The sequence below is a fragment of the Gobio gobio genome, assembly GCF_949357685.1.
Source record: "Gobio gobio genome assembly, chromosome: 24".
NCBI classification, from domain to species: domain Eukaryota; kingdom Metazoa; phylum Chordata; class Actinopteri; order Cypriniformes; family Gobionidae; genus Gobio; species Gobio gobio.
Window position 1 is genome coordinate 4,882,058 of NC_137120.1, and position 13,748 is coordinate 4,895,805.

At 39.2% G+C, this 13,748-nt stretch overlaps 1 protein-coding gene across 12 annotated transcripts in view; it reads left to right on the forward strand.

Moving 5' to 3' along the window:
* The window catches only part of ptprsa (protein tyrosine phosphatase receptor type Sa), a 268,495-nt gene that overhangs the window by 155,969 nt on the left and 98,778 nt on the right, over positions 1-13,748 (forward strand). For 11 of the 12 annotated variants that reach the window (XM_079807164.1, XM_079807163.1, XM_079807165.1 and 8 more), the window contains one exon: positions 6,631-6,819. In XM_079807164.1, the coding sequence (XP_079663290.1) occupies positions 6,631-6,819 (189 nt within the window). Of the gene's footprint in view, positions 1-6,630; positions 6,835-13,748 lie in introns of all 12 variants that reach the window. The other variant, XM_079807157.1, reaches the window with a different exon arrangement.

The following is a 13,748-nucleotide window of genomic DNA, read 5'->3' on the forward strand; positions in this document are numbered from 1 at the left end:
TCTGCACACTGCACTGACTGAGCGCTTGCAGTCCTTCACACTGGAAAACCACGGCCTGGCAGTTTAGCTCGTTTTGTTCTGTTAAGCACTGAATAATCGAATTATGTTTTAATATTAGTCAATCATAAAGTGATACCTATAGCTTTAATCTTTCAAATTTAGTATGATGTTCTTATACATTATATTTGGGTTTAGATATTTAGTATTTTATAATATTTAGTATTTTGCATGAAATTTGAGCTCATAATTATTATTTAATATGATATTTAGGCTTATAATTTGTATCATGACATTTGCCGTTTATACCTATATTTTCTAATCTTTATATTTAGGATTATTCATGATATTGTTATTCTTATGCATTTGTATTTGGGCTTATATCTTGTATGTTATCTGATTTTAAGTTTATATTTAGTTTAATGCATGGCATTAAGGCTTATAATTGCTATTTTAAAATGCTATTTAGGTTTATATTTAGTATTTTTATGATACTTGGTCTTATATTTAGTGTTTAATATGATATTCAGGCTTATATTTAGCATTATACATGATATTTGGGCATATATTTGGTATGAAACCTGACATTTGAGCTTATAATTAGGATTATATAATAATAATATTTAGGCTTATATTTAGTATTTTATATGATATTCAGGCTTATGTTTAGCATTATACATGATATTTGGGCATATATTTAGTATTAAACATGACATTTGAGGTTATAATTAGGATTATATAATAATATTTAGGCTTCTATTTAGTATTTTATATGATATTCAGGCTTATGTTTAGCATTATACATGATATTTGCGCATATATTTAGTATTAAACAGGACATTTGAGCTTATAATTAGGATTATATAATAATATTTAGGCTTATATTTAGTATTTGATATGATATTCAGGTTTATATTGAGCATTATATTTGGGCATATATTTAGTATTAAACATGACATTTGAGCTTATAATAAGGATCATATAATAATATTTAGGCTTATATTTAGTTTTTTATATGATATTTAGGCATAGATTTAGTTTTAAACATGGACTTTGATCTTATATTTAGTATTTTACAATGATATTTAAGTTTAGATTTAGTATTTTATGATATTTGGGCTTATATTTAGTATTAAACATGACATTTTAGCTTATAATTAGTATTTTATAATGATATTTAGGCATATATTTAGTATTTTTATGATGATTGGGCTTGTATCTTGTATTTTATCTGATTTTAAGCTTATATTTAATTTTATGCATGGCATTTAGGCTTATAATTGCCATTTTAAAATGCTATTTAGGCTTATATTTAGTGTTTTATATAATATTTAGGCGTATATTTAGTATTATACATGAAACTTGAGCTTATAATTAGTAATTTATAATAATATTTAGGCATATATTATTTAGTATTTTTATGATATTTCGGCTATATTTAAGATTTTTTTTCTGGCATTTAAGCTTAGATTTAGAATTATGCATGAAATTTGGGTTCATAATTAGTATTTTATAATAATAATTAGGCTTATATTTAGTATTTTATAAGATATTTAGGCTTATATTTAGTATCTTATATGATATTTAGGCTTATATTTAGAATTTTATACGATATTTAGGTGTATATTAAGATATTTGGCCTTATTTTAGTATCATGCATTATATTTGAGCTTGTTTATTATTATACATGATTTTTGGGCTTGTAGTATTATGCATAATATTCCACTTTATCTTTTAGTGTTCTCTTCATATTTGGTATTATAAAAGGTGAAATGACTTCAGTGTTTTGGTAGATTCACTGAGTGAAGCACAAATCCACCAGCTGCATCCGCGAGTCTGCGGGGTCTTATTAGAACTGAGGCGATAATTATGACTGGGCTTGTGAATTACCATAATTTGTGCAATATCTCAAGTTTCACCAATCCTGATGGAAATCTAAAGTCCAAATTTCCAGCAGTCAACCCCACGTTTTAGGCTCTATTTGAAATGCTAATATAAGGTGTCTCCGTTTAGGGAGCCTAAAGAACCTTGAAGAGTCTATTTTGGGAATTAATTGTGAAGTATTAACATTATTGGACGGTTTAAGAAACTTCTTGAAATTGGGATTGTCAGATTGATCCTGTAAGCATACTATTCGGCAGATACCAATAGGCACGATGGTGTGTGCAGAGGTCTGGCTGTGATGGTGTATCTGGAGAGGCTGAAATGGGATTCACGCTCTTTAATGGAGCATTATGTGGTTCCGCCTCGGCCCTCAGCCCTCGCCCATTATTCGACTGGGTTTGACGTGACAGGACAGCCAAACCCAAAGCTCGTCCTTTCCTTCATGCACTTCCTGTTATGCTAATTGAGCTGTTTTTGGAGCTCAGGAAATTAAATTGACCACCTCACAAATCCGAACAGCTGGGACTTCAGATTAGTTAAATGTCGCCTTAGTTCTGCATGTGAAAAACACATCTTCCACCTTCCACATCCCAGTTTTCTCTCTTTTGCTCATCCGCCCACTCCTCCTCTGTATTATTAATGTGCTTCTAAAGCCATCTCTGGCTGTGGCGAGAGCTAATCAGTTAACCTGATTTAGGAACTGATGAAATTAAATCATTTCGGTAAGTGAAAATAATAAAATAGCCAATGCAGGGGAGGATACGTCTGCAGAATTTGATGCCGCCCATGAGACTTTTATCAGCTGGAAAGTGTTTGTCGGAGAGCAGTTTTTTTTTTTTTAAAAAGCACGCTTATCAAAGAATGCTTTGTGTAATTATAAAATGTGTCTCTGGTTGATAAAGCTGTTAACAAGAATGCCACGGTGCCGGCAGAAGGCGGCAGTTGTATGTGTATATATATTACCTATTTATTTTGATGTGCAAGCTGCAATAGCCATTTTACTTTTAATCTGTGATGTGAAATATTACACCTGCGCGGATAATGAGCTTCAGAGATCACCATAAATCAACCAGAACTCATTTGCTTATAAACACCCGGCGGCAAAACCTGGGTATCATACATGATATTTAGTATTAGCTGTTATATTACATCTTATGCATAGTAAATGCTCTTTTATTTGTCATTATGGCTGTTTTTGAATTCTTTCCCCACCATTGTCATTTTATGAAATGGCGCTTCTCTGCCATTAACGTAATTTTCTGTGTTTTCACTGTTATACGGTAGGGGGCGCTATTACACATCTTCTGAAAGAGTACAGAATCTCCTGATCAAAACACAGACGAAGAAGGAGCAGAAACCAGCGATTAAAGCATTGTTTATGCACGTTGTAGTCATTGAAAAAAAACAACTTGATTTTCTCAACTTTTTGTCAAAAATGTTTGTTGTTATGCATAGTAAATGCTCTTTTATTTGTCATTATGGCTGTTTTTGAATTCTTTCCCCACCATTGACGGAATTTTCTGTGTTTTCACTGTTATACGGTAGGGGGCGCTATTAAACTATTCCAGATCAAAACACAGGTGAAGAAGAAGCAGAAACCAGCGATAAAAGCATTGTTCATGCACGTTGTAGTCATTGAAAAAAAAAAACTTGATTTTCTCAACTTTTTGTCAAAAATGTTCGTTGTTATGCATAGTAAATGCTCTTTTATTTGTCACTATGGCTGTATTTTAACTCTATCCCCACCATTAATGGAATTTTTGGTCATTTTATGAAATGGCGCTTCTCTGCCATTGACGTAATTTTCTGTTTTTTCACTGTTATACGGTAGGGGGCGCTATTACACATCTTCTGAAAGAGTACAGAATCTCCTGATCAAAACACAGATGAAGAAGAAGCAGAAACAAGCGAAAAAAGCATTGCTTACACACATTGTATTAGTTGAAAAAACGAACGCTTTTTGTCCAAAATGTTGCTTTTTTTATTAAACATACCTTCATTCAAGTGTTGATAAAAAAGAATGCATGAAGCAAGAATAAATCACTGGCGGGGAAAGAGTTAAAGGGGAAAATCAGTTGTGCATATTTGATGTACAAGCTGCAATAGCCATTTTACTTTTAATCTGTCATGTGAACTATTACAGCTGCACGGATAATGAGCTTCAGAGATCATCATAAATCAATCAAAACCCATTCGCTTATTACCATGGATGCACGTCGGCAAATCCACTTGCACTGAACTGACCGCTCAGGTTAAGAGGCTTTGCACCTGTCACTTGCATAATGCCATTAAATCACAAGCTACAATTAAACGCAATTACAGATAATAACCCCGAGCGTAAAAGCTAACGGATTGAAGGTTTGGGGGTGAGGGGCAGGGTGTTCAGGACGACGTCAGTGCCCTGTTGAATCGGTGAATGCGCAGCTGTTGGCTAAAGTGGCCGGTGCACTCAGCCCGCTACGCTGATCATCATAACAGCATCATTATCATCGCGGCTTAACAGCCTCTTAGCCGGGCCAGGGACGGCCTTCAGAGCCGCCCAGATACAGACCCAGGCCTGTAATTGCGTTCCGGTGTGTATTTTATTATTAGGATGTAGAATTAGCCCTCTGCAAAGAGCAGAACAAACAAGCTCGGCTAGCACCTGAAATGCATGATGACGGAGAGTGGGGAAAGCTGTGTTCTGTCTAATGGACAACTATTTGAAAGCCTTCCAATTAAAACTGTTGTTCAGGGTTATGGGGTGACACAAGGCTAGTGCACATGCCCAGAGCTTAATTGTAAATCTACTGGTTGTGACAATATCAAAAAGCTGTTTTGGAGACAATATAGCTACCTAATTGTGAGATCAGATTGGTGGGGAAAGCTGGGGAATATAACTCCAGGGCTTTTTTAGCATGAATACAAGTCATGCGGGACAGGACTAAGGGCTCTTGGCGCGGTATTTTACCAGAGCAACTGACCCTGAACCAATTTGAGTGTTGGAAATGTGCATCTGCAAGGCAAATTCTATTTCTAGCCGTTCTCCATTACTATTACCCGAAGAGGACATCTCTACATTGGAGTGGTTGCGGTGAGCCTCTCTTAGCGGATGATTCCAGGTCAGTTGTTGCATCCCGGCGACAATATAGACACTCTTTCCATTTGCATTCGTATGCCTGCAGTCATTACCGTCGTATATAGGCAACACTGTGCCACTGGTATTATTGTCGCTCCTGTCTCAACCTCTTTCGCTGACTCTATAATAGAATTTGCATTGCTTTGACATTTCTATCAGTGAGTCTGTTTGCTGCTCACACTCGGCACCAACAGTCAAGACTCCCCAGAAGTTGCCGCCTTTAATTAAGCTCAAATCTAATTACTCATCTTGTGTTTAAGGCGTAATTTGTGGGGTTTGCATTAATCCTATTCTGATGTCACAGCATGGATAATCCGGCCATGGATCACATGTACAGTAAGCACCGAATGTCGCTCCCCAAAGTACTACAGAATAGCTGCTTCTGAAAGGACAATTACCTGTGTAGTACCTGCCGCCCCCCCAACCTCTGGTCTCCACCATAATGCTTCCCCAGCCAACATGGAAATAAAAGGTCACAGCACAAAACATTGGCTCAAATCCCTTGTCTTTGGTGCAAAAACAACAGTTTCCGGTACTAGATGCGGTATTTTGGTTTCCATGTAATGTCATGAGCCTTGGCACGCTTTTGGGATTCTCGAAGAGTTGCGACCTTCACACCTAGAGCCAGACCTGTGCCCATTGGCGCAGTCTACGGTCTCCACAGTTCTTTTCCAGGACGTGAGTCACCCCAGGTCAAAGAAGTTAGACCTTATCAGTCATTGTCTTTACAGCAGATGCCAAGAAGAGCACGAAGGCTTGTGTTGGCCTACAACAGCATGTATCCGCCATGCTGGATTCTGTTGAAGAGCGAGAGAGGTCAATTGTCAAACTCTATTGTGTGTTTGCGTGTCACCTGTCTCTTCAAATTGACTTCTGCCATAAACAACTATGGAGGAACCTGGGGTGAAATGTCACCAGTGCTGGCCCCGATTAAACGGCTCTTTCTCTAGTGGTGTAGACTCGGATCTGTAGTATCCAACTGGTATGTATGATGGTACGAGCAACAGCTCAGTGCGCTCTTTGCTATGCTAATGTTTGCTTGCCCCTCAGCAAGTCCCCTTGAGGGTCCCTATAGAAGAACAGGTCCTATCCAAACTCGACCTGACTACTCGCTCATTGCTTGCCAAGTTGGTTCTTCCAGATACTTGTTTAGTAGGAACTTTCGAGTAGGTTATTAGGGGCTTTTGCACAGGAGGAACCTGTGGAACTCCCCGCTTTTTGGCATGTTCGCACCGCAGGAACTGGGGACGATTTTAGTTCTAGTAACTTCTTTTGGGGGGAACTAAATTAGTGTCTACTTCAAACTAGGGTCTAACCCAGCACTATAGGAACTACCAGTGATGCTGTGTACGCTGATTGTCTGAAACACCAGCACCCGACATTTTTAAAAAATGTGACCCTATATGTGACCCATGGTGGCAAAATGAGTCGCAATGAGCAAATTTTCAAAAATGAGTTATTGTTATTTTCACATTCCCTATTAAAAATAGGGAATCTAATCAGGAAAATGGCCCCAGGGGAACATTTATTGCCGTGATATACTCACTTGCTTAGTAGCCACTTTCAACTTGGTAATTATCATATAATTGTCTACTGCTTGTCTTTAAACTTCTCTGTGTTCTCCCCTACAGAGGACCTACTTCCTGCGGGGTTCCCCAACATTGACATGGGCCCACAGCTGAAGGTGGTGGAGCGCACACGCACGGCTACCATGCTTTGCGCCGCCAGTGGTAACCCCGACCCGGAAATCACCTGGTTCAAAGACTTCCTTCCCATCGACCCCAGCACAAGTAACGGCCGAATCAAACAGCTCAGATCAGGTAAGCCAAACAGCGGTACTTTACTGCTAATATTCTTCTGTTCATGCCACGGTTTTTGTTTTAGGATTCTGCGTCTGTCCTTTTTCTGACTGTAGGTACCCCGTGCTCGTCCAAAACAACCACCCAGAGCGTTAGCACAACATACTAAAGTTGCTAGGGAAGCTGAAATGGAAAGATAATGACTTTTAATGAACAGTGTCAGAGGGGCTTAGTCCAGATTTGGTGGCAAGCGTATGATTAATATCTGGTTTAGGCTAATGAAACTTTATTGAAAGACCCAGTAAAACAGAGTCTAATTATATATCTCATTAAGTCTGGCGCTCCAGTCGCCCCAAGGCCACCGTCGTGGGTCAGTGATTTGTCAGCAACAGAGAAAAGAAAAATCTATCGGGTTGCATTTGATTCAGAGCTGTTGACGCACATTGGTATGGGCAGTAGATGCTCGGGCAACCAATCCTTAACCTGAACTCGCTTACCCAGAGTTCCCCTTTTTCAGGATCCATCCAGGCATTTTCAAAACAACATTTCACATTCAAGAAAAATGGTTTGGTGGTGAGCGGCTACATCTGCTCTCACTTATGCTAGACTTGAGTGCTTTGTTTTGCGCCGTGTTAATGGACGACTCAGACTCGCTGAGGGGGTATCGCAGGCCTCCGTTACACCGTTGGCTGTGGCACAGGAACACAAATGCCTTTGACTTCTCCGGTTGAGGACAAGGAGGACTAAATAGTCAACCCTTTCAGCTTCCATTAGCGAAGTCACTTGCCTCAAGGTTGGCACTCGTAGCTCATTTTGCAAGCTAATTTATCTTCCCTGCTAACAGACACATACAGATTAACCAGACAAATCTGAAAATGTTTATGTTGGCATATACAGCCGAGACAGTTTAGCATGGCTGTGCGACCTGTCCTCCCTCTGTATGTTTTGTCTGTCTTTTCGTCACTGTGTGAGTGGGGTCATACATGTTGTTGTGTGCTCTCGTCTCTATTCAAACTAATGCAGGTTCCTGGCGGCTTTTCCGCATTCGCATGCAGAACATTGACTAGCCCTCAATAATTAACATACCATTGGAGTACTGCTAATTAGCAAACTAAATTCAGTATGCACCGCATACAGCACATACAAATTAGCTATAATCAGAGTCTTAATTCAATTTGTGTGTTAGTAAGTTATCTAAATGCTTTTAGTAGTATTTATTTGGTACGTCTAATTTGTAATTAAATATGCAAACTTTTTCTAAATCTTTAAAGATGTTAATGAATTTCTTAAGGCAATAATTATTTTAGCAAGAGCAATTAGTCTGACTGTATATGAAACACAACCCTAACCTTAACTCTAACTATACATTTAACAAATTAGTTTCTGTGGAAACCTCACAAGCTAGTCTCTATCATCATTAAATGTGTTCATAAAACGTGTCTAACGTAACCATCTGACGGAGGACTCTTCCCCCCACTAAACTCTATTGATTTCAGGATGTGTGAAGCTGCTGTGAATCCGACCCTAAAATGTGCTGTTTTTATTCTTCCTTTCTGCCTTTTCTGTTTATTATCATTTCCAGAAGCCTTTGGTAAGTGTCTCAGTGAGTGCGCAAGCTTCCTAGTGTCCCTGAAGCAGATGGCATTTTAACTTCGTTTTAAAATGCATGTCCTACCCTCTGCTTTCCCTTTAACGTCTGTCTGTACCCTCCTTAATTCTTTTTCTTCTCCTCGCCCACTAACATGAAATATTTCCCTGTTTCTCTCAAGACTCGACCTAGCTTTTGGGGATGACACACTGCAGAAAGTATATGTGCGTGCGAGTTTGCGTGTGTGGATTTACTAGTGCAACCGTCTAGTGTTCCTCATTCACATCCAGCTTGCGAGCTCTCGAGAGAATTCCTTCTCTGGCTTCGCCTAAACTCTCGCCGGCCACAAATATTCCGATGGTTATAAAACAGAAGAATAACAGATTAGAATTTCAGAAGCTCCGGCCAAGCATTTGCGGTTCTGTTGTTGACCGCCGGACACACCCTCGGTCCGTGTGCCACCAAGAGCTCGCTCGACTCCATCACAATAACATATTTATCATCTGAGCACGACCAGCCTTGATGGCTGAAATCTGCTGGGGCCTTGGAGCCTTCCAGGCCTGTCTGGACCTCTAAATCAGTCATAAGCAAACATCACCTGAGGTCTCGTACCCAAGGGATGGACTACATTTGCAGGTCCTCCATAGTGCATGTGCTTGAAAGGTAAAGGCAACATGAAATTGCATTCAAAAACCAACTTTACTTCTGCAAGTTGAAGTGTTTCTTGGATGTAAAGTAGGAAAATTGATTGGATTGCGAAAAAGCTGCCTTGATTTTTGCATATACATATGAGACCTATATATTTGGCTATTAATTAACATCAACTCTAATGACCTCAAACACTCAGCTGAAGAAAAAAGCCTTAGTAAGTCTCCCAGCTTGGTCAAACTGGGCAGCCAGCTGGTTTTAGAGGGGTACTTTTCACCAGTTTATCCTAGTTTAACTGGGGTTTTTTTTGCAGGGATATGTGCATTAAGGAAGTAAAAATGGTTGAGTTTGATTTGATGCTGACTTGATTGTTCATCACACGTGCGGCTCTTTCAGCAGAGCCCTGAGAGCGAGTGAAGTTGTCTTATGTAGGGATGTTTACCTTAGAGCTGCCCGATCCTCCGATCTGGAGGGATTTACGCTGATGAGAAAAAGGCCTGTAGCCGTCGACGCCAGCCAAGACTCCTGCTTTCCTGTTTTTATCTCTATTCCGAAGTGAAACTGATCTCTTTAGTTTCCAAACCGGGGCCGGAGCCATTTTTCTTGAGAGGAAAACAAGATCTGGCGTGCTTTTGAATAGCCTGTGTCCTTTCTTTAGTTGGCAGCAGCCGTCACCGTTGTGGCCGTTGTCTGATATATGGATCTTGTCCTGGTGTAGGTACAGCTGCTCCTCCTGAAATCACCACAGGCGATACCTTGGGAGGAAAGCGGGTGAGATAAATGGACAGCTTCCTGCTGCGGTTTGCACTTCCTGTGCACGCTGGCTGGCCGTCTGATTGGAACAGGCCCCGAGGTGCTTGTCTAATTGATGGCTGTGAAGCTCTGCTACAGTATTTACGAGCAGGACTCGCACTGTGACTTGATGGACCCAAATCAACCTCTATATCTTTCCTATTTGGTTCTTTGGAGATAAAAGAGACAATGATGTTTCATTATTGGTTCTTTAGGTCAGTGTAGCAGTTCTAGGTCTTTAAGCAGAAGAAACGTCAAGCTTTTTGGGTAGTTTGAAGGCTTTCAGGGCTTGAGTCGGTCTACACTGAAAGTGTATTCATTTATACAGACCAATCACTCTGGGTGTAATGGGTGGAGTTTGACATAGTCCAGCTCCACCTCAGTGGACCTAATGGCTAGAGTCTAACCTAATTAGGGTTAGGGTGTGGCCGGACCTTCAGGCACCGCCCATTATGTACATAGGGGTGGCGCTGTGTGTCAAGTCCCACCCATTACAGAGAGGCGGAGCTGGGTGTCAAGCTCAACCCTTATGTACAGAGAAGCGGAGCTGGGTGTTGAGCTCCACCCATTACAGAGAGGCGGAGCTAGATGTCAAGCCCCACCCATTATGTAGAGAGAGGCGGAGCTGGGTATCAAGCCCCACCCATTACAGAGAGGCGGAGCTGGGTATCAAGCCCCACCCATTACAGAGAGGCGGAGCTGGGTATCAAGCCCCACCCATTACAGAGAGGCGGAGCTGGGTGTCGAGCTCAACCCTCATGTACAGAGAGGCGGAGCTGGGTGTTGAGCTCCACCCATTACTGAGAGGCGGAGCTGGGTGTTGAGCTCCACCCATTACAGAGAGGCGGGGCTGGATGTCAAGCCCCACCCATTACAGAGAGGCGGAGCTGGGTGTTAAGCCCCACCCATTACAGAGAGGCGGAGCTGGGTGTCGAGCTCCACCGATTACAGAGAGGCGGAGCTGGGTGTCAAGCCCCACCCATTACAGAGAGGCGGAGCTGGGTGTTAAGCCCCACCCATTACAGAGAGGCGGAGCTGGGTGTCAAGCCCCACCCATTACAGAGAGGCGGAGCTGGGTGTTAAGCCCCACCCATTACAGAGAGGCGGAGCTGGGTGTCGAGCTCCACCGATTACAGAGAGGCGGAGCTGGGTGTCAAGCCCCACCCATTACAGAGAGGCGGAGCTGGGTATCAAACCCCACCCATTACAGAGAGGTGGAGCTGGGTGTCGAGCTGAACCCTTATGTACAGAGAGGCGGAGCTGGGTGTTGAGCTCCACCCATTACAGAGAGGGGGAGCTGGGTGTCACGCTCCACACATTGTGTACAGAGAGGCGGAGCTGGGTGTCGAGCTTCACCTATTATGTACAGAGGCGGAGCTGGGTGTCGAGCTCCAACCATTATGTACAGAGAGGCGGAGCTGGGTGTTGAGCTCCACCCATTACAGAGAGGGGGAGCTGGGTGTCACGCTCCACACATTGTGTACAGAGAGGCGGAGCTGGGTGTCGAGCTTCACCTATTATGTACAGAGAGGCGGAGCTGGGAGTCAATCTCTGCACATTGTGTACAGAGAGGCGGAGCTGGATGTTAAGCTCCACCCATTGCATACAGAGAGGCGGAGCTGTATGTTGGATGTCAAGCTCCATTGAGCAGCTTCTCAATCTGCAAGTCACTGGCCGTCTGAGATGATGTTGGCTGTGAGTTTTTCCACAGGGAGAGGCGACATCTGTACCTCTGCGGAGACGTTTTTAAGGTCACTCAGGCCTAAACGCATGGCGGCGAGCCGAACTCTGCTTCAGCCATGCAGATGGATTAAAACTGCGGCCAGATTGTCTGCCGCCCCCCTATAAAACCCACGTTTTCTTGCCAGAGTACATTGACAAAGTCTGGAAGCTTCACTGAGCAAACGACAGGACGTTTTAAAATTTTTCTCCAATCAATCTGTGATTTTTCTTTTTTTCTTTTGCGGCATTTGTGTGTTTGAAAACCTCTAACCTTTAACCTAACCTCACCTAACCAGTTCTTTCCAAGCCTTAACCGTAACTTTGACTCTAGCGGGAACACAAACAAGCTAATTCTGCTGCCTCAGCGTCCCTGGTACTAACTAAACACTGACGATCCCTGATCCCCGTTCCCTTCTGATTCCTCCTCAACTCCTTAAATATACATAAACAACTTTTAAATTATGAATATTTTGCCTGCTTTTCGAGAAGAGCCTCAAAGCGCACATGCGTTCGGCTGTAGGTTGAATTATTTAGCGCACTAGTCGCAGCGGTGTGCATTTGTATTGTATATTGCTGTTAGGAGGCTCATAAATATGAATTCTAGATGAAACCTCTTTTATTTTCACTCTTTTTATTATATTTTGTTCGTCAAGGCACAGTTATTTCCAGGCCTGATGTTGTAAACAGGAATACTGAGTAAAATGCCGGAGACGATATGAGTTAATATCAGGCCGATCGAGAAGCAGGCATAATATCCATCACGGCACACCGATGACCTTCATACATGCTGGACAAAAGAGCTCGCTGGGGTCAGACAGGGACAGGATTTCAACAAGCTGATGATAGTGAAGAAATAAAGCGACTGCGAGCTTTGCTTGTGAACGTTAGATATGCCGTTTGTTTTAGCAGTGCACCCTAGAAATAAATGAATACAAACTTTATAATTAATGATGTTATTTTTAAATTTCATATTTTATTTGAATTATTTTTTATACATTTTTGATATAATTAAAAAATATTTGTATATAATTTATATTATGTAATTATGAAGAACAATATAGTTTTATTATTATACGTTTTTTTTTTTCACTTTTCAGTGGACCCTAACAAAATAAAACAAAACCTAAAACATATTTAATAATGTATTATATGAACTAAAAATTATTTTAATTAGACTAATAAAAAAAAAATTCAGTGCTGTACAGCCTAGCAAAATAAAACTCGATAATAATAATAATAAAATAATAATGAACAATAATAAAATTGCAGGTCATAAAATAAATAATTAAATGTCATAATTTATTTTGAAATAAAATATTTTGATTATATTTAAATTATTATTTATTATTTATTGATATTATGAATAATTTTTTTTATGTATAATTAATTGAGAAAAATAGCCATTATTATTAATAATAATAATAATAATAATAATAAATTAAAGTAAATTAAATAATAAATGAAAAAAAAAATTCATTTCAATATTATATTTAATTTGATTTTATAATTTATTATTTAATTTGTGTCATGTATAATTTATTGAGAAAAATAGTCATTACTAATATAATAATAAATTAAAGTAAACGAAATAATACATTAAATAAAAAATACAAATAAATGTTATATTTAATTTGTTTTTATAATGAATTTTAATTTTATTATATTTTTATAAGTTATTATTTAATTTTTGTCATGTATAGTTTATTGAGAAAAATAGTCATTAATAATATAATAATAAATTAAATTAAATTAAATTCAAAAAATACAATAAATACAAATAAATATTATATTTAATTCGTTTTTATAATTAATTTATACTTTTATAATTAGTTTTTATAATTTGTTATTTAATTTTCTTAATGTCTCATTTATTGAAAAAATAGCCATTATTATTATAATTATTATTAATAATAATACATTTAAGTAAATGTAATTCAAAAAAATACATTTATAAATATGTTATTTAATTATTTTTTAATATTTTTATAATTAATTATTTTCTTCATACATATTATATTAAAAACGTAGTTATTATTTATTTAATAATATTTTTTATTATAATTATGCTCCGCTATTTAATTAGCTAGAAACTACTTTTTATGTGTGGTTTCTCAATAAATAATAAAGCTAAAAAAAAAAAAAAAAGTTTAAAATGTAAATTGGTCAGAACGTTTCTTTAGCGTCTTTAACCGATTGTTCG